This window comes from Macaca nemestrina, chromosome 3 (genome assembly GCF_043159975.1).
Source record: "Macaca nemestrina isolate mMacNem1 chromosome 3, mMacNem.hap1, whole genome shotgun sequence".
Taxonomy (NCBI): Eukaryota; Metazoa; Chordata; class Mammalia; order Primates; family Cercopithecidae; genus Macaca; species Macaca nemestrina.
The window spans coordinates 147,579,149-147,604,909 of NC_092127.1; the positions used below are offsets into that span (position 1 = coordinate 147,579,149).

The 25,761-nt window shown below is 35.8% G+C and overlaps 1 protein-coding gene across 11 annotated transcripts in view; it reads right to left on the bottom strand.

Annotated features, from left to right (window-relative positions):
* Positions 1-25,761, bottom strand: part of LOC105496884 (WD repeat and FYVE domain containing 3) — a 307,925-nt gene that overhangs the window by 76,082 nt on the left and 206,082 nt on the right. For 10 of the 11 annotated variants that reach the window (XM_011767528.3, XM_071093605.1, XM_011767525.3 and 7 more), the window contains 9 exons: positions 24,052-24,125; positions 23,807-23,968; positions 22,023-22,117; positions 15,675-15,795; positions 15,233-15,450; positions 10,094-10,329; positions 8,449-8,583; positions 6,878-7,057; positions 4,652-4,885 (listed from right to left, as the gene is read on the bottom strand). In XM_011767528.3, coding sequence (XP_011765830.2) covers positions 4,652-4,885; positions 6,878-7,057; positions 8,449-8,583; positions 10,094-10,329; positions 15,233-15,450; positions 15,675-15,795; positions 22,023-22,117; positions 23,807-23,968; positions 24,052-24,125 — 1,455 coding nt within the window. The remainder of the gene's footprint in view (positions 1-4,651; positions 4,886-6,877; positions 7,058-8,448; positions 8,584-10,093; positions 10,330-15,232; positions 15,451-15,674; positions 15,796-22,022; positions 22,118-23,806; positions 23,969-24,051; positions 24,126-25,761) is intronic. The other variant, XM_011767530.3, reaches the window with a different exon arrangement.

Below are 25,761 nucleotides of genomic sequence, written 5' to 3' on the forward strand. Positions count from 1 at the left end.
ACCAGAATGAAGGCAGCCATTCAACATATCCATCTTTAAACAGTCTCCTTTTCGAGGTCTTGGGGACACTACCCAGAATCTTTGTGTCCCACACACAGGCCAGACAGCCTGTACACGTCTGCTGCCCGTGGGTAAACAGCACAGTCGCTATGGAAGGCAGGCCTTTGGAATTCTGTCCTGTTTCTGTAATGGGCTGGAAGGCATTAAAGATAGGATTTTGAGTCTCCTAATTCTGACTGTAGTCTGCCTGTTGACTGATTTTTCCTCTCTGAGTTATTCTGTGGTGCTCTCTTTGCCCACTTGGCCATTGTTTTTTGCTTGTGTCCCTGTAGTTCCTCAGGGTGGGTTTCACTCTGATGTATGACAATGGGGAGCTCTTGCAGAAGATGGTTGGAATAGAGTCCAGTGAACTCCTCAGACCACAGTAAGGTGCTTATGGTGTCAGAAAAGTGTTGGCCGTATCTCCTCCCAAATCTCATCTTGAATTGTAGCTCCCATAATCCCCACAAGTCATGGGAGGGACACAGTGGAAGGTAATTAAATCATGGGGGTGGTTACTCTCATGCTGTTCTTGTGATACTGAGTGAGTTCTCAAGAGACCTGATGGTTTTATAAGGGGGTATTCCCCCACTTCACTCTGCACTTCTCCTTGCTGCCACAATGTGAAGATGGACGTGTTTGCTTCCCCTTCTGCCATGATTGTAAGTTTCCTGAGGCCTCCCCAGCCTTGCTGAATTATGAGTCAACTAAACCTCTTTCCTCTAAAAATTACCCCATCTCAGGTATGTCTTTATTAGCAGTGTGAGGTTGGACTAACACACACTGCAAGTCAGCACCCTCTCAGTTTCATTATCTTTACCTCCAGATACACACAAATCTGTTTGAGCTGTTCACATGCACTTTCTTCCTATTGCCACAGTATTTATTTGCAGCAAATTCATTTGGCTCTCCAGAAGTCTAGTGGTGACAGCAGAGGTTACTGATAAACAGGAGCTAGGAAAAGAGTCTCTAGGCACCCCTATAGAAGACAACACAGGCCACTTAGTCAATTTTTTGAGTATGTTTAAGTGTCGGGCACTGTGTTATGAGTATTAAATCTTATTTAGTTTTCACAATAATTCTCAGAGAGAGGTTCCACTTTTATATCATTTTACAGATATGTAAATTGTATAGATGTGAAGATAATTGAACTTGGTCAAGGTCACACAGCTATATCCAGCACACATGTAATTCCTCAAAATACTTTTTGCTGGGTGATGTACATATATTTAACCCTCACAGTAATCTTGTAAGAGAGATGGTAAATTATATCATTCTCTAGAGAATGAATTTAGCTTGGGAAGATGAACGTGCTTATACATTAAACAACAGGGCCAGAATTTATTTATTTATTTATTTATTTATTTATTTATTTATTTATTTGAGACGGAGTCTCGCTCTGCCGCCCAGGCTGGAGTACAGTGGCCGGATCTCAGCTCACTGCAAGCTCCACCTCCCGGGTTCACGCCATTCTCCTGCCTCAGCCTCCCGAGTAGCTGGGACTACAGGCGCCTGCCACTGCGCCCGGCTAATTTTTTGTATTTTTAGTAGAGACGGGGTTTCACCGTGATAGCCAGGATGGTCTCGATCTCCTGACCTCGTGATCCGCCCGTCTTGGCCTCCCAAAAGTGCTGGGATTACAGGCTTGAGCCACCGCGCCCGGCCAGGGCCAGAATTTAAACCCAGGCACTTCTTACTCTCAAACCTATGATCTAGCTTTCTGCTACAGCACACCACTTCCCTTGTATTTGGCCTCAGTCACACTAAAGCCAGTCTATATGAATGAAAATCTCCTATTTGTATGCTAATGAATTTTACCGCTAACGAAGGTAATTTTACATGTTCTTTTGTAGATATAATCAAGTAAGTAGATACTTTTATAATGAAATTCTAACACTCATAAGACTGAACATGCTCTCGTTCACGTTTACTGGACTCAGATGTTCAAGTCCCTTCCTTCACAAAGGTAAATGGTAAATATATAAGATAATTCTCTCTCTCTCTCTTCTTTTTTTTTTTTTTCTTTTCTTTTTGAGACAGGGTCTCACTCTGACACCTAGGCTGGAATGCATTGGAATGCAGTAGTGTAATCATGGCTCACTGCAACTTTGAACTCCTGGGCTCCAGCGATCCTTCCACCTTAGCCTCCAGTAGGTAGGATATAGGCACGCACCACAACACTGGCTATGGCTAATTTTTTTGCAAAGATGGGATTTCACCTGTTGCCCAGGTTGGTCTTGAACTCCTGGCCTTAAGAAATCTTCCTGCTTTGACCTCCGAAAGAAAGGGTTGGGATTACAGGCATGAGCCACCATGCTCAACCTAATTTTCTTCTTGAATCTCTTCATGGATAAAGACTTCATAATCATAATTTTCAAAATCATAGGTTTATAATTTATTGTTACACCATTGGAAGACACAGAATGTTAATATTTCATTAACATAAAATTTTTTTGTATATGTATTCTGCATATGTATATTAAAGATCCTCAAAATATTTAAAAGCAAATTTCTATGTTTTTTTTATTAGATGGTATCCTATCTTCCTGTTTGGGAATTTCCAGGGATGAATAGTTAAATGACTCAAAAATACAGTAAGCCTTACTTAATGTCATTGACAGGTTCCTGGCAACTGCAACTTTAAGTGAAACAATGTACAGCAGGTCTTCAAATAACATTGTTTCCTTCAACATAGTTTTATTATAAGGTTGATGAGGAAAAAAATTAGTTTTGTTACACATCATTTTGCTTAAAGTTGCAGCTACCAAGAACCTATCAATGACATTAAGCGAGGACTTACTGTACTGACAGAATACACCAAGTCTCTGTGCTAACTGTTGTGAGAGACAAAGGAACACATGAAAGTTGGTCTCTAAGCAGTTTATAATCTATCTGGAAACTTCAATCCTGACACCCCCTGCTCTTCCCTGAACTATAATCCTACTCCCTAGTATAATGAAGCACTATTCTACTGTAGGGCAAATTCATGCCCCAACAAAGAGAACCTTACTTCAAGGTTAATACATGTTATTATATATCAAATTTTTCCTACTAAAAAAATATAGAAAACAAAAATAAAGGGCAATTATACAATTTATATATGGCTAATTAATTAGCTATTCAGGTTCCAGAAGCTTGAAAATGCTATCACTGGATATTTCCAGTCATTCCATATCTTTCATGTATGTATTTTCCTTTTTTGATCAGTTATGCTTTCTTGCACACTTCTCTTCTGGCCTTTATCCTATTATTTTCTGATAAACTATTTCACTTTTTCACAAAATGCTTCAAATTTTTACCATATACAGTGAGATACTGGTCATTTCTCTTCTCAGAGCTTTTTAAAGTTTCCAAACGGGAGAAGTTCCACTGGGCCTGCTTTTTAATTCTACCACATGCATTAGTGAGGAAACCAATTATTCTCCTGCCATTATTAAACATTGTCATCCTGGTTAAATGCTTAGCATAACTGGTACCCTAATTACACTAGTGATTTTTTTAAAATTGACCAAATTGAGATATTTTCACATGGATAAGATAAACATGTGGTTTTCAGGTTGCTATTTATAAGTTAAGTGTACTAGCCACTAGAGGGCGCACAAAAAAAAAAATCTCAGGTTCAGCTGTCAAACGGCTGAGAGATAGTGGAAGTTCCTCAAAGAGAAAAGCAGTCTTCTCCACAGATCTACTCTTTCACAAAACATGTTATTTTTAGAGCCCCTGGCATGGGCTGTTTGACCTTATTTACATGAATTGGTCAAAAGAACATTAATGTATATGCAACTAATTATACGGTATTAAATTATCTCTCTGTGATATCTTCAGGCTTTTCTAGGTAAACATTTTTTAATACTTTTCTGGGATAGCTAATTTCTAGAGCCAGCAATGAGGTCACTTAAAGGCTTAGAGCCACTCTCATTTTCTGATGTATCAGCTGATTCATATCAATTGTCAGGAGAATGGGCAGGCAGGCAACCTAGAAGTTTGCTGCCTTGGGGAATTTAACAAGTGCATCCTGGGCACCTATTCTGTACAATACACCATGTCTTAAGCTGCACAGGACACTGACAACAGTAACACCTGGCAATGATAGGTAAGATAAATTGATGTAGGAAGTTATAAGGTAAGAAGACAATGGCACTAGGCACTGTTAATGTCCAGGGAAGGGATTGGCACACTATGGCCTGTGGGCCAAATACAGCCTGTGCTGTTTCTGTAGATAAAGTTTTATCAGAACGCTGCCATGCTCATTCTCTTACTTACTGTCCATGGCTGCTTTCTAGCTACAACAACGTAGCTGAATAGTTGTGACAGAGACTGTATGGCTCACAAGCTTAAAATATTTACTATTTGGCTTTTTACAGAAGAAGTCTGCCAGCTTCTAGAGAAAGGATGATAAAGGACTGAATTAGAGACATCTTTGAGGGAAGAAAAAGAAGAACAAATTGATAGGGTCTAAAGCACATGTGGGATAACAACTTTGCACAGCCTATAACATGTTCTGCCTACACATAAACAAGAGGAATTAAAAATCTTTGGCATAGAACTTGCTTGGTTACTAATGTTCTAATTTAAAAAATAATGCAAAAGAGATATAAATGCATTTCTTTACCTCCAACAAAAGATCAATTAGTGGAGTTTGCTTGCTGGCAGGGGTGAGACAGAGGTTGTCTATGATTAAGACCCTCATGAAGTCAAAAACGAACTTTTTAGCTGGGTGATTGGTCAGATATGTCTTGGTGCCCACATTGCAGTACTCTGATTGGCTCCTGTTCATCCCTGTGTCTGCTGCAAACGCTTTAAACTCTTCTGCTGGAGATCCAACTTCATCATCAAGGTCAGTCACCTAGTAAAATCAAGTGGAAAGATACAGTAATCACATTAGACTCTGACATTTCTACTTCTGTGTTTCCTAAAAATAAAACTGTAGCAGCAGCATTTTCCACCTATTAAGCTGTTCAGCACATTATTTCACTCTGCTTTACTCGACCCTTCCTTTCAAGGTAGTAATCTGGCACCATATGTCATGGTTATGCAACATATGGTGTTTCTGACTGACCACTAACAACATACCACCTTCATGTTGAATTATATGTCTACTGCGGCTAACTGCACTTAAAATATATGGAATAAAATGAGGATAACTATGTTTCCATATTTGAACTCTACCCCTACTGTGAAGTCAAATGTCACAGAATTTCAGATAAAAATCTGGCATAATGGTAGCATGTAAGGGCTGATCCATTTTTTATAGGTTAAAAAAATAAATAAATTAAAAAAACCCAACAATACTAGTACCAATTTTGAACCAAGTGACAGAGAGAGAGAGACTAGCAAAGAAATTATAAGACGCTGATGGCCAGACGCAGTGGCTCTCGCCTGTAATCCCAGTACTTTGGGAGGCCGACGCGGGGGGATCACCTGAGATCAGGAGTTCCAGACTAGCCTGGCCAACATGGCGAAACCCCATCTCTATTAAAAACACAGAAAAACTGGCCAGGCATAGTGGTCCATGCCTGTAATCTCAGCTACTCAGGAGGCTGAGGCAGGAGAATCGCTTGAATTTGGGACGCAGAGGTTGCAGTGAGCCGAGATCATGCCACCATTGCACTCCAGCTGGATGATAAGAGCGAAACCCTGTCTCAAAAAAAAAAAAAAAAAAAAAAGATGCTGACAACAAAAAGACATTGATATATTATTCAAGGTCTTTTTTTTTTTTTTTTTAACCAAAAATAAGGATTCTAAACATTATAAACAAGCCAGGGTATTAAGGTCATGTGTCATATTTGCCCTTCTCCTAAAAATCCCTACCATTTTAAAATAAGTACTGTACCTTTATACATGGAGAAAAATTAGTATAAAGAAGGTCATCTACCCCAGGTTCTAGAGTACATGGTGGAAATAAGAAGAAAAATCATGAAATTTTGAAGTACTATGGAGGAATAACTATCTTTTGGGTGTGTTCTATTTATTTTTAAGCCTGTTTTATGTTTACAGTTTATTAGCTAATCAACATCAACGTGCAAAAGTGGTAAGTACAAGCCCCTGCAATATGGTTTTGTGTAAATTACAGTAGTTTATTTGTTTTGAAGTCATCAGTATTTATGTCAACTGAACTATTAGTTACTGTAATGAACAGTATTTAGACTCCAAGTTATGAAACTATCCATCAAGGCCTCTGCAAAAATGTGGTTCAGTGAATTTCCATGTGAATATATTTTCAAAGCAGGAAACAAGGCAGCATATGAAGATATGATATTGTACATGCTAACACAATTTTTGGGCTTATTTTAAAGGACAAAAGAGTATCTATACATACTATATGTGATTATATCTAGTAGTTTTTAAGTTAGTACAAAATAAGCAAAATAAAAGTTTAATGAAAAAAGAAAAGTCAGGCAGAAGAAAGGACCAACACTTGCTTTCAACCCTATAATTTATTTGTAAAAGTTAAATCCAGCAAATATCTACTTCCTAAAATAATAAATAAATAAATTTGGTTGGACTAGAGTTATCTTAATGGAAAAGAACATTTTATAACTACACAGCTGGCATCATGTAAAATAAGAAATGAATCAACTATTTGAAAAGGGAAATTACTAACAAGGGACTTACAAGAATATGGTGAATGAGAAAAGGAAGTAGAGTTCACTGTGATTTTAGGAGAAAGCAGAAGGAAACTGTGGGGAGCTGGGGACACCAGACAATAATGCAAGAGGTGATGTATAAAGTTATGAAACTGTAACTTGTTCAGAAGCTTAAAAGATTGTCAAAAAAAATCTGCTAACCATTGAAACAGACTAATTCCAGTTCTGACATTTTCCTCCCCCTTTCCTACCATCTCTGAGTAAGGGCGAATATTGAAGGGGAAGACGGTGGCTGCCAGTGCACACAGGAAGTCAGGGCTCATCCACATGGAGGCAAGGTCTGGGACATTGTGATACAAATATCTGAAGAACTGCATCAGGGTCACAGGATATTCTCGGAGCCAAGATCCCTCTTCTTCTGATTGCCAAGGCTGTTATGGGGACATGAGAGGAAACACTATGTTAGAGTAATTGACACTGCTATAAATTATTTTAAAAATCCACTACTCAGTACTCTTATGAAACTGGATATATTGATGGTACAGAACTCTGTAAACCACACATATGAGCAAACACACACGCAAAGAAATTTAGAAACTAGCTTAAAAAAAATCCCCTTAGAAACTGATGGGATCATTGTCTAATCGTTGGATTACTCAGGTCTGCTAACCATTATCAGTGGTTTTGATTATTCATTATTATTATCATGAGTGTTGGTGGTACCAAAGTGGCTGTATTACCATCAATGTTGCCCCATCGTGCATCATGCTAGGAAGTTAGGAGTAAGATAAAAGGTGGAGAAATTACTTCACCTTTCTGAGCCTCACTCTTAAGCATTATGTAATACAACAATGATGATGACTAAAGAAAAACCATGAATACTGTATATCTGAACAATGTATATCTTCTGATATCTGCCCAGAGAGTATCTTTTAAAAAACTTTTCTTATGTTTTTGTAGTTGTTTATGAATAGGCACCAAAACAAGACTCCTAAAACATTCTAAATTAGTACATCTAATGGTAATGTTCTGTTCTTAGATGATACCACAATAGTTTTGACTGAAATTAGATTTGTCAGGTACATGTAATTCAAGGAGTCAAGTTAATATTTCCTGTTACAACACAATCCTAAATTGTACAAACAAATCTGGTCATTATTCACTGTATTCCTGTCAGATCGATAGGAACATCAATTTTGTCTTTTACTCTTTCAATTCTTCATCTCTAAGTTAGACATAATTAGAGCAGAAGAAAAGCAAAAACAAAATCAAATGAAACTTGTATTGTTAACATTTCTGACCTCTAAAAGAAAGTGACTTTAAAAGTTGAAATATTATGTAATATTATAATTGTAATAACATTCACTACAAATATATACTCATTACATATGTACTCATTATTATATATTCTATAATATTAATAATGTAAGTTAATACTTATGAAACACTTATGTATCAGGCATGTTTATAAGTGCTTTATGTGTATACACTATCTTATTAATTCCTCACAAATACCCTAAGAGATGCATTCTATTATCGCCGGCATTTTAAACACCAGGAAACTGAGGCACATAACTGAGGATAACAGGTTGGAAGTACCAGAGGTGAGATTTTAACCCAGGTAGGGCTTCAGAGTCCATGGTCTTAACAACTACACAGTGTGTTCTTACATTAGACATAACTTTGTCTAACATAAGAGTCTCAAGTTCCAGAGATCATGCAGTAAATAAGTAGTTATGTTACCAAAAAATTCCTCTATTTACAAAAAAGTATCCCAGGCAGGAGGAACTCTCAATAGGCCTGGGTATCTGAGTGAACTTACTGAATTCAGCATGCTGCGGAGCATTCCCAATAATAAAAAAACAGCTTCTGTGCACACGTTATGGATAGAAGAGACCACAGTTCCGCTGGAGGCAGGAACTCCAAAGATAAATGTCCAGATGGAATCCAAGTCAAACTGCAGAGGTGAAAGTAAGCAAATATTAGCCACCACTAATTTTTCAGTAGAGACCCTCGTAAGTTCTAATAGCCTAAAATTTCTTTGAAACTAGTTTTTCGTTGTTTTTAAAAGTAACCAATGATATAGACATAAAGAACTAGTACCCTTCCATCCTACATTTTAAAACTCATTTTTATAGATATAAAAAAATTGAATACTATGTTATTATTCTGCATCCTGCCTTAGGTACCTATGTTAAAAAACTGCTTTCTACTTTTTTCCTAAAGAATGTAAAAATAAAACACACGTTAATTAGCCAAGAGATAAAATTATAGAACCAATAAATTTAAGCAAGATCTTTTAAACAAAGCACATTAAGCTCACTTCTTTCCCATTCTCAGCAATATTTTAATTTTAGATTACTTACAGATAAGATCTGATAAAATAAAAATTGAGACTTATTAATAGCAGGTTTATAAATAAACTTTATGACTATGGTACCATGGATATTGAAAAACTGCATAACCAATACAACTGCGCTAAGCATGAATCTGTATCTTGATTTAATCTAAGGGCACAGACTCAAGTGTTTACACTTAAAAGATTTTGTCAACTACTAGAATTGATTTGAATAGCATTTGGCATTAGGATGGAAGCATAGTTGAATCTAAAAGCTAGATTCCTAAGTCTTTGCAGTACCACAAACATTAGCTATATATAGACATCTTTAATAGTCTTCAATTAGAAGTCAACTAAAGTCTTACTGTTTTCCTAATGTTGATAATATCTATCATTAAGTAATTTTTTTTCCCCTAATCAGAATTTGCACTGAGAATCCTGTCACACCCACTCGAGGAGTGATATTTAATTTATGGTATATAAGCTACTCCTTTCATTTTTAATTCCGCAGAAATAAATCACATAACAGGCTGGGCACAGTGGCTCATGCCTGTAATCCCAGCACTTTGGGAGGCTGAGGCAGGTGGATCACCTGAGGTCAGGAGTTCAAGACCAGCTAGGCCAACAAGGTAAGACCCTGTCTCTACTAAAAATACAAAAATTAGCCCAGTGGGGTGGCGCCTGACTGTAGTTTCAGCTACTCAGGAGGCTGAGGTGGGAGAATCGCTTGAACCCGGGAGGTGAAATTTTCAGTCAGTCACGTCACTGCACTTCAGCCTGGGTGACAGAATAAGACTCTGTCTCACAAATAAAATAAAATAAAATAAAATAAAATAAAATAAAATAAATCATGTAACAAAAGAGTTCTTTAGATCACCATTAAATATCATACAGAGTCTTTATGCATATATAATATACAGAGTAATCATATAGGAAAAAAATGTAAATAGGGACAAAGGACTTTTGGGAAAATTTTCTGTGGTATTTTCAAATTTTTCTGTCCCAAATCAAACCTTAAATGTGGGGAAAGTGATGGAATTGACAGTTGGTTTTACAGTGATTATCCATTATCCTACGGTGATTCTTTGGAATACATAATTTCACGCGCCCCTTGCTAGATAATTCCTACCTGGCAACCCTGCTTACTCCGGCAGCTGATGACAGGCACACTGACCTGCAGGTTCTCAGGCAGCTCACTAACTGGCTGCTGCAGAAACAATGCCATGAGGAGAAAATAGAGGGCAGGGACATTAGTGTGTTTAGGAAGGAATGACTGAAGGACTGGAAAACCAGGAAAATGACAAGCATCTCGGTTAATCTCCCTGACTGTCGATCTCCCACCAGCACTTCTGCCCACATTGAATCCTAAGAGAAGAGAAAATATAACAGTAAGTGCAAAATTAGCAACTGATAAACATGCTGCATTAACAAAGGAGAAAGCAATTCAGTATGTGTTAACATTTCTATCCAGAACATTCATATTACTATAGGCAATTAAGTATTCAATTGTTGAATTAATCTTCAGTCAAAAGTTTTACTTTACCATTTGTTTGACTTGAGCAAGCCTGTCTATTAGGATATAGGTTTTGAAACACAGTTGGGACAATAAGATACAAGGAGTTTGAAAATCCTTCTTAAGGTGCTATAAGTTCTACTTATTAAATGAAAGACCTCAGAGGAGCTCTAGTGTTCTTGGCTTGTAGTTCCCCAAGAAAAAAGTGAAATCCAAAATACAGCCAAAATTTAGAATGCTACAAAAATATAACTTAAAAATATCCTTGTTATAATACATTTTTATTTTTTTGAGACACAGTTTTGCTCTGTTGCCCAGGCTGGAGTGCAATGCCATGATCTTGGCTCACTAAAGCTCCACCTCCTGGGTTCAAAGCAATCCTCCTGCCTCAGCCTCCTAGGTAGCTGGGACTACAAGCATGAGCTACCACCACCAGCTAATTTTTGTAACTTGTTATAACAATATATTTCATTTGTCCTGAAAATCATGAAAAACTAGCTAACCTTAAATTACCTATGAATTTAGAGATAAGACTAAATGAGTAAGTAAAACAATCTTTACTCACAACATCATCTGTAATCTGTTGGAAAGCTGCTGGGCAGTGGGATGGCAAATCCAAGCCTGTTGTGGCTGCAGCTATCCACTGGCTGAGCTTAACATCCGGAATTCCCTCTAGAAACCCAGCTTTTAAAGGAGATGGTCAGTTCTTACTAATATAGCTTATGGCAGCAGTGTTTCTATCAATCTTGTTTCCTCTGTTTTATAATGAAATTCAGGATACACCCTAAACATATGGTTCACCCCACACCTAGGGAAGTACTCATTACACAGTGAATGTTGCTCAAATTTTCAATGGAAACTTTTGCGAATAGCAACCAATAGATGAAGAATTTATTTCGGTCTGAAGCAATTTGTATTTCAAATAGATATTTGCATTTGTTATTTATTCTTTAAGAGATGAGGGTTCACTCTGGAGGGTTCACGTTGGAGTACAGTGGCGTGATCGTAGCTCACTTAACCTCAAACTCCTGGACTCAAAGGATCCTCCCGTCTCAGCCTCACCAGCAACTAGGACTACAGGGACATGCGACCATGCCTGGCTGATTAAAACATTTTTTTTTTGTAGAGACAGGGTGTTGCTATGTTGCTCAGGCTAGTCTCAAACTCCTAGCTTCAGGTGATCCTCCCACCTTGGCCTCCCAAAGCGCTAAGATTACAGGCATGAGCAACTGCACTCAGCATAGATAGCCATAGTTTTTTCAACTTCTTTTTTTCTGGAATGCTGCAAAGTACATATTACAACTACTGTTTTATATAATAAAGGAACATTTTATGTCTACGTTGCTTTTAAAATATTTTATCCTAACCAATTCCTCAGTGTGACATGAATTAACTTCCAAAGTATGCTCTTCTAATTAATAAAAAATTATATAGCAATTCAACAAGCTCCTTCCCAGATCACTCCTTAATCACAATGAATATGTGAGGTAGAAATTACTATTATCATTTTTACAACAGAGAAAACATGATTTGTTCAAGTCACAATGTGGTCATAAGTGGCAGTACTATGCTATGAAAACGAATTTCTCCATTTTAGAGTCTGAAAATTATTATTTTCTTTGCCCTTATTAATGAAACTGCCACATTTCTGAAAGATTGCCTTAATTAGAAGATCATGCTGATTTTTTTTAATAGTAAATTCTAAATAAAATTATAAGAATAAACAATGTTTTGAGCTCTAAGAAATCAAAAGACATCTCAGCTACTCAGGAGGCTGAGATGGGAGGATTGCTTGAGCCCAGGAGTTTAAGTCTAGCCTGAACCACATAACAAGATCCAATCTCTAAAACATAAAAAAATTTTAAAAAATGAAAAAGAAAACCAAAAGACATGAAGTGGTATTTTATACATTAAATAGTAAAATAGATTTTGATTACAATGCAAGTTCTAAAAAAAAAAAAAAAAAAAAAAAAAAAAAGACAAAACTGGCATTATCATTTTCCTCTCTGAAGTCTCACATTATTTTTCCCTATAATTGATCTTAAGGAATATTTAATATACTACGATTAAGCATTAATTTAGATACAAGTTTCAGCTACATGGAAGATTTTTATGGCAGCCATAAAAAAGAATGAGTTCATGTCCTTTGCAGGGACATGGACGAAGCTGGAAACAATCATCCTCAGCAAACTAACAGAGGAACAGAAAACCAAACACCGCATGTTCTCACTCATAAGTGGGAGTTGAAGACTGAGAACATATGGACACAGGGAGGTGAACATCACATACCGGGCCTGTCGTGGGGTGGGGGTTAAGGGGAGGGAGAGCATTAGGACAAATACCTAATGCATGTGGGGCTTAAAACCTAGATGATGGGTTGATAGGTGCAGCAAACCACCGTGGCACATGTATACATATGTAACAAACCTGTGTGTTCTGCACATGTATCCCAGAACTTAAAGTAAAATTAAAAAAATACATATTTTTATAAAGAAAAATTTGACAAAAACCAATAAATGTGAATAAAAAAGTAAAAAAAAAAAAAAAAAAATAGGTTGCTATTCCGTCAAGGAGAAATAGAATCAAATGAGCTGATATATACACCTGTTTATATACACAAAAATGTGTATGTGTCAGATAGATATTCAGGGAAAATTAAGTTAAGCGGGGTCAAATTGAAATTAAATTTAAATTGAATACCCAGATTTCTTCTTTGAAATAGGAGCAGCATATGCATGCTCACAAAAGTACCAATGAAGGATCAAAAGATTCTAATACATGAAATCAGGTAGGTCAGATACAGTGAAAGTGATGCAGGACAGAAAAAGCACAGGACTAAGAAGACAGATTCTTACACAGTATTACTGCCTCGCAAACTAACCTTATGTAGTTAACAGTCTTAATTTCCTAATTAGAGAAATTAATCCTTACTTTATATTCATCAGGCTTATTTTCTAGAAAATAAAACTTATACGCAATAAAATATATGCCTGTCTCCAGATTCTTGAAGGACAAATGAGATTATATATGTGAAATAATTTTTCAAACCACAAAGTACTATTATAAATCTCAGGCGTGATTACTCCTGCTGCTGTTGGCCTTCCAAATAACCATTGCTGCCAGTTAGCATTTAAACCTTGCATATTCAACAGAACTCACATTCAATTATGCCTTTCATTATTTATTCTCCAGTAGGTATTATTAAGGCCAATAAACGAAACTTCTTACTACCAAAGTATTCAAAACAATTATATCTGTAGATTAAATCCTTCCCCAGAGTTCATGTAAAACAGTGATATATTTTTGAGCACAAAAGTACCTATGATGATCATTTAAACTGTATATTATAAACCAGACAATTTTCTTTAGAAATCACTTCACAGTGACATGGAAATGATATTACTTTTCCTTTATCACATACGAAGTTTCTTCAGACCTTCTTCATATATGAAATAACAATACAATAGTACTATGTTGAAAGATCTGTCTTCCTATGGCCGGGCATGGTGGCTGACACCTGTAATCCCAGCACTTTAGGAGGTGGAGGCGGGTAGATCACGAGGTCAGGAGATCGAGACCATCCTGGCTAACACGGTGAAACCCTGTCTCTACTAAAAAAAAAAAAAAAAAAAAAAAAAAAAAAAAATAGCTGGGCGTGGTGGCAGGTGCCTATAGTCCCAGCTACTCGGGAGGCTGAGGCAGAAGAATGGCATGAATCCAGGAGGTGGAGCTTGCAGTGAGCCAAGATGGCACCACTGCACTCCAGCCTGGGTGACAGAGTAAGACTCCGTCTCAAAAAAAAAAGAAAAAAAAAGAAAAAAAAAAAAAAAAAAAAAGATCTGTCTCCTATCATTTGCTTTCATGTTTGAATTAGTAGTACAGACAGCACCTAGACACTGATACTTAAACTTGTTTTCTATAAATAAATTACATATTAAATTCTAATCCCTATTTTTCCCATTGGACCAAGGTAAACAGATATTCTCAATATAAGCTTCTTAAGATCAGACATACAACAATTAGACACGATTTACAAGGTAATGTTACATGACAAATGTATATCTAAAATTATTTAAGAACGGAATGACTTTGCCTTTCAATAAAAACACTACCTTCAAATATATATTTTCCAAAGTAATATTACTAATATGAATGGAAACATATGAGTTCAAATAAATCTAGCATAGGAAACTGCAATTTTCTAACATTAGGTAAATGCTCAGTTATAGGGTGAAAATAGCTATGGTACTAGTGAGCTTACATCCTTGTGTGGCAATATAACATAAATGTTAAAAGCATAGACTTTGGAACTGAGTAAAATGAATTTGGTTTTCTAATCTGTAAAATAGATATGATAGTATTTGTACCTCACAGAGTGATGAAATGTTATTACCTGGCAAGTGTTTAGGAACTGGCAGACAGTAAGTACTCAAAATAAATATTTATTATTATTATTAATTTAGTTCTACTGATAATTTGCTAATTATTTACTTACAGATCAGTAAGGCCTATATTACAAAAAGATCCTGAGGAATTCCCTGAGTTTTCAAATCTTAGTGTCTTATCTGTCTTCAGTTTGATTTGCCACTTAAAAGGCCTAATTTGAAATCTTCTAAGATCTTCATTCTATCATTAATTAAAATTAATATCTCCTTAATGGTGATCAAACTGCAGAGGATAAGTTTACATAAAATTTAAAAATAAAACAAAACACACCAGCTCATTTCCAAGCAGCTTACTAGAAAAGTCTCATACCTAATACAGTTCCAATCTTATTAGTTAAGACAGAATCTGTCTGTTCAAGCCATCCTCCACCACTGAGTCCTTCTTTAAACTTGATGAGAATAGACTGATTACTTAGTAGGACAACAAGAATCCTCATGGCTGCTGTAACTGTGGTGGAATGTAAGTGTTCCTCCATAAACATCATGATCCAGTCAAAACCCAGTGTCTTCACCAGTTCTTCACAAGCTCTATTCAAAGACAGATGGATTTAAAAAACAAAAAACAAAATTACTTTCAGAAATTAGGATTTCCAATCAAAAAGGAAAAAGAAGACTGAGTTTCATTCTTGAGATACTATAAACTTCAGGGTTAAAAAAATCTATTTAAAGTCAATGGCAATTCCTTCTTTTGCCTAACATGAATTAACTAATAGTAGCAACTGGTATAATAACTTTTAAAAATATTTACTTACTGCAAATTAATGCTTGTCTTTTCTTTAGATGTATAAATTAGTTTTAGCAAGATATCCAGAAGTCTGTTCCTCAAAAGTATAAGATTAGCAGATACAAGACCTCCAAACTCCTCTTCAGTTCCTTAAATAAAAATAAATACATTAAATCTCCCTAGTAGATAAGCTAAAAGAAAATATACAACATAGTTCTTGGAAAGTTTACTGAAAAATATATCTTTTAGAAAACATTTTCTCCAGGACTGCTTTTCACCAACATGGACAAGAAAAAGGGTCAGTTAAATATTTCTCTTTAGAACTCTGAAAATTGTTCATTTACATTTGACATTTCCTAAACTAGTGATAATAAGGCTGTGAGATCTTTTTTACGTTACATTAATATTCCCCTTGACTTCTCAATAGGGGGAAAGTCATCAAATGAGGACCATGTGAATAAAAATAATAATCACTACTGACTCTCAACCTCTCAAATCCTTAAATTTTAGTTTCTTTTTTGAAAGATACAGTTAAATCTACCAGATTTAAAAATTGAAACTAGAAAGCAAAGACTTATTCAGTAAATGTAATAACATAAAGAAAAGTTAGAATTAAATAGCACAGAAGAAAGGCAAAGGCACACAAACACATAAAAGAGAAATTAGAAAAGAGAGGAAGTAATGGAGCTCAGACGTTCTCAGATAGTACGGCAAGTACACAGAATTGGGCATCGACAACCCAGCATTCTAGGCCCAACTCTACTCCAGCAGAGCTATGTGTTACTGAGTCACAGACCTCACAGAGGCACACCTTTTAATGCACTTTGCAGATACTGCCTTTCTTATAAATTAAAGGATTGTGGCAACTATACATACAGAGAGTCCAATCAGGCCTTTTTTTTTCAAAAGCATGTGCTTACTTCATGTCTCTGTCTTATTTTGGTAATTCTTACAATGTTTCAAACTTTTTCATTATTATAATATCTGTTACAGTGATCTGTGATCTTTGATGTTACTATCATAATTGTTTACAAGTGCCACAAACTGTACTCTTATAATGGTTAACTTAATTTTAAAAAATGTGCTTTTGACAGCTTCGACTGGTCATTTCCCCGTCTCTCTCATTATTCTCAGGCTTCCCTATTCCCTGAGACATAATAGTATTGAAATTAGACTAATTAATAACCCTACAATGGCACCTAGATGTTCAAGTGAAAGGAAGAGTCACGTATCTCTCACTTTAAATCAAAAGCAAGAAATGATTAAGTTCAGAGAGGAAGGTATGTTGAAAGATGACACAAGCCCAAAGCTGGCCTCTTGTGCTAAAAAGTTAGCTAAGTTGTGAATACAAAAAAAATTCTTGAAGAAAACTGAAAGTGCTACTCCAATGAACACACGATGATCAAAAAAAAAAAAAAAAAAAAGTGAAACAGCCTATTGCTGATAGAAAGTTTTACTGGTCTAGATAGAAGACTAAATCATCTACAACAGTCCCTTAAGCTAAAACATACTCCTGAGCAAAGCCTGAACTCTCTTCAACTCTATGAAGGCTGAGAAAGCTGAGAAAGCTGCAGAAGCAAAGTTGGGGGCCAGATGCACTGGCTCATGACTGCAACAAAACATTAGGGAGGCTGAGGTGGGAGAATTGCTTGAGTCCAGGAGTTTGAGACCAACCTGGGCAACACAGTTGGACCCCGTCTCTAAAAAAATGAAGAAATGAACTGGGCATGCTAGCACACACCTATAGTCCCAGGTACTCAAAAGGCTGATGTGTGAGGATTGCTGGAGCCCAGGAGGTCGAGGCTGCAGTTAGCCATGATTGTGCCACTGCACTCCAGCATGGGTGACAAAGTGAGACCCTGTCTCAAAAACAGACAAAAAGAAAAGCTGGAACTAGAAGAGGCTGGTTCATGAGGTTTAAGGAAAGAAGCCATATCCCTAACAAATGTGAAAGATGAAGCAGCAAGTGCTGATATAGAAGTTGCAGCAAGTTATACAGAAGATCTAGTAAGATAATTAATGAACATGACTACACTAAACAGCAGATTTCTCCAACAGACTTCTCAACAGATTTTTTTCCAACAGCTGCCTATTGGAAGAAGATGCCACGTAGGACTTTCGTAGCTAAAGGGGAGAAGTCAATGTCTGGCTTTAAAGCTCCAAAGAACAGAGCTGACTCTCTTGTTAGAGGCTAACGCAGCGGGTGACTTTAAGTGGAAGCCAATGCTCATTCATCATCTTGAAAATCCTGGCCGGGCGCGGTGGCTCAAGCCTGTAATCCCAGCACTTTGGGAGGCCGAGACGGGCGGATCACGAGGTCAGGAGATCGAGACCATCCTGGCTAACACGGTGAAACCCGGTCTCTAATAAAAAATACAAAAAAAAACTAGCCGGGCGAGGTGGCGGGTGCCTGTAGTCCCAGCTACTCGGGAGGCTGAGGCAGGAGAATGGCGTGAACCCGGGAGGCGGAGCTTGCAGTGAGCCGAGATCTGGCCATTGCACTCCAGCCTGGGTGACACAGCAAGACTCCGTCTCAAAAGAAAAAAAAAAAAAAAAAAAAAAAGAAAATCCTTGGGCCCTAAGAATAAAGCTCAGTCTACTCTGCCTGTGCTCGCTAAATGAAATAAGAGAGTCTGGATGACAGCACATCTGCTTACAGTATGGTTTACCGAATATTTTAAGCCCACTGTTCAGACCTACTGCTCAGAAATAAAGGTTTCTTTCAAAATACTACCAGCTCATTGACAATGCACCTAGCTATCCAAGAGCTCTGACGGAGATGCACAAAAAAGTTAATGTTGCTTTCATGCCTGCTAATACAACATCCATTCTGCAGCCCATGAATCAAGCAGTAATTTTGACTTCAAATTAACTTCAAAGTTGTATTATTTAAGAAATACATTTCTTAAGGCTATAGCTGCCATAGACAGTGATTTACCTGATGGATCTGGGCAAAGTAAAGTAAATCTTTTGGATAAAATTCACCAATTTAGATGCCATTAAGAATATTCATGATTCATGGGAAGAGGTCAAAATATAAACATTAACAGGAGTTTGGAAGAAGTTGATTCCAACCCTTATGGATGACTTTGAGGGGTTCAAGACTTCAGTGGAAGAAGTAAGTGCAGATGTGGTAGAAACAGCAAGAGAATTAGAATAAGATGTGAAGCCTAAAGATGTGATTGAATTACTGCAATCTCATGATATAACTTTAACAGATGAGGAGCTGCTTCTTACGGATGAGCAAAGAAAGTGATTTCTTGAGATGGAAATCTACTTCTGGTCAAAATGCTTTGAACATTGTTCAAATAACAACAAATGATTTACAATAGTACATAAACTTAATTGATATAGCAGTGACAGTTTTTGAAAGGATTGACTCCCATTTTTAAAGAAGTTCTACCATAGGTAAAATGCCATCAAACAGTACTGCATGCTACACAGAAAACTTTTGTGAAAGGAACAGTCCATTGTTATAACAAACTATATTGTCCTTTTTTGCTTATATTATTATTTTTAATTGACATATAATTGTATATAGTCATGGGAAACAGTATGATATTTCAATACATGTGTACCATGTATTGAATGTAGTTTGTAATGACCAAAGCAGAATAATTAGCATATCCATCACCTAAAATTAGCATATCCATCACCTAAATAATTAGCATATCCATCACCTGTCTTATTTTAAGAAATTGCCACAGCCACCTCAACCTTCAGCAACCACCACCCTGGTCAATCAGCAGCCAACAATATCCAGACATCACCCTCCATCAGCAAAAATTACGATTTGCTGAAGGCTCAGATGATTGTTAGCATTTTTTAGCAATAAAAAACTTTTAAATTGAGTTACATACATTTTTTTAAGACACAATGCTACTGCACATATAGTAGACTACAGTATAGTGTAAACATAACTTTTACAGCACTGGGAAACCAAAAAATTTATGTGACTCACTTTATTGTGATGTTAGCTTCATTTGCAGTGGTGTGGAACTAAACCTGCAATATTTCTGAGGTATTCCTATACTTTCCTTCTTACTAGAACTAAGGTTCAGGCTAAAGTTTCAGGGTTATATACTTCTACTTGTTTGGGGCAATGTACCTTTAAACTGTCCTTTATAATGCTAATTTAGTACCTTAATCATTATGGGTACTTCAAGCTACCAAAAAGAACCCAAGATCCTCCCTCTTCTAAGAAGACAGAGACTGGTAATTGCCTTATCAAAAGAATATCACAAAACTTACATTACTCTAAGAGCTACTTCCTTTAAATTTTTCTACAATAAAGTAATAATCTAGCCAGAAATTAACAATTTTATCTTTTATGTCTCCTTTTCTTACTGCCAGTTTTCATTTTTTAGAACATTATATTATACTCAATAAAGTCTTCAGTGCATATCAAATAAATAATAAATGTCATATACTAATAAGACTAGCAATTTGCTTCTGACTTTATTATTTCAAATGACAATAAGCTGATGATAATATCAGTCTAATCAACTTGGCATATCGAAAGAAAAATTTACTAATTTATACATCCCTACTTCAATGTTTTATATGAAAGAAAAATTTACAACACTACTATGGTTACTGAATTCAATGGACAACAAATAAATATGGAAACCAGAGAAATATTTTTCCCACTTTTTTTTTGTCTGTTTTTGGAGACCAGAATCTCACTCTGTCACCCAAGTGCAGTGACACAATTACAGTTCACTACAGCCTCAACCTCCTCAGGCTCAAGTGATCCTCCTACTGCGGCCTTCTGAGTAGCTGGGTCTACAGATGCACGCCAACATGCCTGGGTAATTTTTGTATTTTTTGTAGAGACGGAGCTTTGCCATGTTGCCCAGGCTGGTCTTGAATTCCTAGACTCAAGCAATTTACCTGCTTCAGCCTCCCAAAGTGTTGGGATTACAGGTGTGAGCCACCACGTTCAGCCCACATATTTTGTATACTTGAAATAAATTCCTTACATATTTCAGCAATATTTAAAGTACTTTCACTACCTAACCATAATTAGTCAGCCTATATTAATTTAGAACTTAGAAATAATCTTTGTATTTGGTAGGAAAATGTAGTAGTTAAAAGCTTAGAATGCTGGTTTGGACTACCTGAGTTCCCATATAGTCAATGGTATGATATTGGATAAGTTTCTTTTACTTGTATCTTTTTGGGCTGCAGTTTCCTCCCTTGTATAATTGGAATAATAGTACCTATTTCATACAGTTATTACAAAATTATATAGAGCACTTAGTAAGTATTCAATAAGTGTTATTCATTGATCTGATCTTTATACTTATCATCCACTGCTAATTTGCTTCATCAGAGAAATATCAACATCATTCTAAATGAATTGGCAGTAGGTAACAGTCAGGGGTCCTGAACCTGTCACTAACATACTGTGTGATTTACAGCAAGTCACTTAGTTTTTCAAATCTCTCCATCTCTCCTTTGAAAACTGTAATCACACCACTTTCTCTTACTCATGAAGCACAGGAGAGGCTGTGCTCGGGAAGAACAGACAACATGGAGAACCCCTTTGGGAGGAAGTGATACAACAACAGTTCCTCTCTACCCTCCAGGTGGATGGGGTGGTATGGATTTAAATGAAATAATCTATATGATATGATTTGGGAATAATGTAATAGAGTAATAATGTAAATAAGGCTGAACAAATATAAGATTCTGAGAATTTAATTCCAGAGGTCAACCTAAAAAAAGGTCCTTTCAATGCATTCCAAGCAACTCTCCTGTCCTAGCACATACAACAGGAAAAACATATGGGAACAGAGTGGGGAATATATATATACTAAATGAGGAAAGGTTTCCAAAATACGTGCTTGTCATGGACCCAGGAACTTACAACTTATGAAATTATTTTTATATTATACTTACATAAAATGATTCTAGTAAAATGTTTTTTTCTCAGTGACTACTAAATATTTAACAGGGAAGTGAAAATAACAGTAATATAGATATATGGATATAATTTAGTTTAACAAGTATCATGTTTCTGAAAAGATATACACACATTAAAAAAATCAAACAATGTTCAAATTACACAGGAAGAATTTGCTATTTAAAGAAACATTGCTATGAATACTCTATAAAAATAGGAAACATTTTATTTTTAAAGTGAAATTCACACCCTATTAAATTTTGTAGGTAATACTGTAATACTGCATATTGTATAGGCTTGATATAAGACAAATACATCAGAGAAAGGCCAAAAAATATAACGTAATGAGAAAAGTTATACATATATTATATATAATCACATATAATTCAGGTCTAATTTGGGCCAGAAGAAAAAAAGACATAATATTTAGTTGACCACTATCTTCTCCAAGCTCCAGAATCAACTTACCAGTGTCAAGCTTCTCTTCATTATTTATTTCCATTACTACAAATTTCTCACAAACTGCAAAGGTTGGCAAAGTAGAAGAAATAAACTGGCCAAATCTTTAAACAAAGGAAAACAAGATTATGGATTTTCTTTTTCCTCTTCCCAAAACAACAAAGTACAAAGAAATAAAGCCAAAATAGGACTTCTTATCTTAACTAGCCTTTTAAGGACCATTAGGTGATAATATTTAGTTTGCTTCCTCTTGGACCATCCCAAGTAACATTACATAAAATAATGCTTTTAAAATATGGGGAAAATACAGTTCTTCAAAATATGAATTCTTTAATGCACTAACGTGCAAATGGTTTCAAAAACCAAACAACATGATCCATATTCGAATGTCCTAACATTAACTGGATGGATCCACTGTAGCCCAGTGGTTAAGAACTTGGGTTTACATATATGATCAAATTCCTGGAGTAGGGGGAACAGGAGAAGAAAAAACACCCTGGCCGTATCACACTCTAATTATGTGGGCTTTGTTTCTTCATTTATAAAGTAGGAAAAAAAACAAAAACTTTTACAGGTTTAGGTAATAATTTCAGCAAAGTGACCATTACAATGCTAGGAATACATTCTTGACATAATGATAATTATAATTCTCCAAAATAATTCTTAAGCTGAAGTTTAAATCTGCCACCAGGTTTTTTTGTTTGTTTGTTTGTTTGAGACGGAGTCTCACTCTTGTCGCCCAGGCTAGAGTGCAGTGGCGCCATCTTGGCTCACTGCAACCTCCGCCTCTTGGGTTCAAGTGATTCTCCTACCTCAGCCTCCCGAGTAGCTGGGATTACAGGTGCCCACGACCACGCCTGGCTAATTGTTCATATTTTTAGTAGAGATGGGTTTTCACCATGTTGTTCAGGATGGTCTTGAACTTCTGACCTCATGATCCGCCCACCTCGGCCTCCCAAAGTGCTGGGATTATAGGCGTTTGCCACCACGCCTGCCCCACCAGGTTTAAAAATATGTTTTGAAGGCAAATTAACACAAAAGTGAGTGATTTACAAACTATACAGATTAGAGGTTAGTCTATGAGAATAACTGAATAAATGAGTGTGATTTTACCTGAGATACTTGGTAGATCACATGAACAGTAGTGACCAAGTCCAGTTTAAGCAATTCTCTACTTGAAAAATATTCAATTGTGCAGTTTGTTTTTCTTGTTTTCTTTCTATAATCCCCAAATTTTCCAAAATGGGGATTATCATGTGAACATAAGAACACTTCTACAGACATGCCATCAATATGCCTTAAACCACATTTTGCATTGTCTGCAAAATAATACTTATATCATATTAAAAAGTGTGGATATGCAACAGATTTAAAATACCATAATCTGTTTGAATGAAAGAGAATAAAAAATAGAGGTGGCACACCCACTATTTTGGAGTGTGTATGTATGCTTGTGCACATACACTTAAAAATTAGCAGGGCTTGGGAAATAGGATTGGGAACCAAGAATTCCTGGACTGAATACATTATATCCAGGCCAATTTCACTGGGCTAATTCCTATATCTTTTCTCACCAATATTCTATTATTCACTAGTGGCAACAATTAGCTTTGCTCCATCAAAGCAAGACATTGTCTCACTCATGTTTTCCATGCATCATACATATTTTGAATAGTATTAACATTACAGGTGTTATTACACAGTCATAAAAACCAACTACATTCATCTCACCCCTCTTAACCTGATTGGTACTTTTAGTTAATAAAAAGACAAAGACAAAGAAGATTTCCTACCTGAGCAGATCATTGCTGTTGGGAAAACCTTGCAGTAAGAAGCTCAGCACATTACTAATAGCAGCAATAGTAGGCTGGGATAAAGACATGTCTCGAAGAGTCAGGAGCAGCTTTGGGATTAACTGGAATTCTCTCATTAATTTGGCATTCTTTGAAGCTTCACTGTAAGAGAAAGAAGATTGTATACACTGTACTATCCCCTTTTCTATAGCTGAATAACTAACTACATGAGTATTAATTAATACCTGGACTCTGTGAGTAGTTCAATAAAGTGTTCAAATAAGGAAAGATGAAGTTCATATGGTGCATGGAGCCAGACCTATAAAAAATAAAAACAGTAGTATATTTAAGGTTAAAAAAAATGCCCAAATGCCAAACCAACAAACAATACAGCACATGGAACTTATTTCACTTTTATAATTATTATTTTATAAAGCTCTATAAAACCACTTATATAAATTGGCCAAAAAAATGACCAAAATGATGAAATTATCACACTTTTACAAAGCTATTACGAATATCCTCCATATGCTAAAGAGTGTAATGAAAAACATGAACATGATATGGAGCCAAATGAAAGACAACCAAAGCCCCCAAACAAACCTCTAGACATGACAAATAAAATAGTTAAAATGAAAAATATACTGGATGGCATTAATAGCAGATGAGATACTTCGGAAAAACAATTTAATAACCTTGAAAACATAACAATGGAAATTATTCAGAATGAAGCATAAGAAAAAAATACTAAAGAGAAATACCAGATTTAGTGTATGAGTGATTCGAGACAGTTTCAAGCAATCTAAGATACGTGTAACTCGTGTCCAGAAAAGGGAAGGGAGTGGCAGGAAAAATCATTGAAGAAATAATGGCTAAAAAATTCAAATGTGATGAAAATGACAAACTCACAAATCAATAAACCCAAGCAGAAGAAACATAAAGTGGACAAAGGGGACAATGACATGAATGACATCTTTAACGTGTGAAAACAATAAAAACAGTCAACTAGAATTCTATTCCATGCAAAAATGTCCTTCGAAAAGGAAGAAAGAAATGGAAGACTTTTCCAGATGACGGAATTCACTGCCAATATTTCTGTAATACAGAAATGTTAAAAAAGTATCTCCAGGCAGAAAAATTACACAAGATGGAAATTTAGATTTACGCAATGGAATAAAAAAGCTATAAATACTATATATGTAGTCAAATAGAAAATAATTGTAAAATGTCTTTTGAAAAAAATTCATCATTTAAAGCAAAAATAATACAAACTATTGTAGGGATTATAAATATATAGAAGTAAATGTATACAACAATAGCATAAAAATGGAAAGGGAGAAATTAAAGTCTCTTATTGCAAAGTATTTATAAGGTATAATATTCTTTAAAGATAGACTGAACTTTTAGATGCACACAATAAATTCTAAAACAATCACAAAAAATTGTTTATGGCACTGCAATTATTTTCCTTATATTTGTCAAATGACTATTTTAAAAATTTGGTAAATTAGGTATTTATAGACTACTTGCGGTTTGGAGTAATTAGGGATGCTATAAGAGGCCATAAAGTCAGCAATGTACTATAAAATAAAGCCAAAATTTATTAAGCAACTAAATTTCTGATGTTTGTATATTGAGTTTTAATCAGAAATCTGAGACTGAAGATAATCCTTGATTTAAATGTGTCAGTTACCAGGTGAAAACAAGGTTAGGCTGGGTTAGGTAGGTCTTCTTAGTGATCCCATAATCCTTTCTGTCTACCATCTCTGGGCTTTCACTAGTTTTAAATTATCTATTTCTTTGTCTTTTTCTTCTAATGGACTAAATGCCTTCAGTCGTGGACTCTTGCCTTTTCTTTTCACATCCTTCGTAACTAATACAGTGCTTGCCTCAAAAATATTCAGCAAGTGCTTTCTAAAAGAGTAAGAGGTTTGGATATCAGAACGTTGAATACT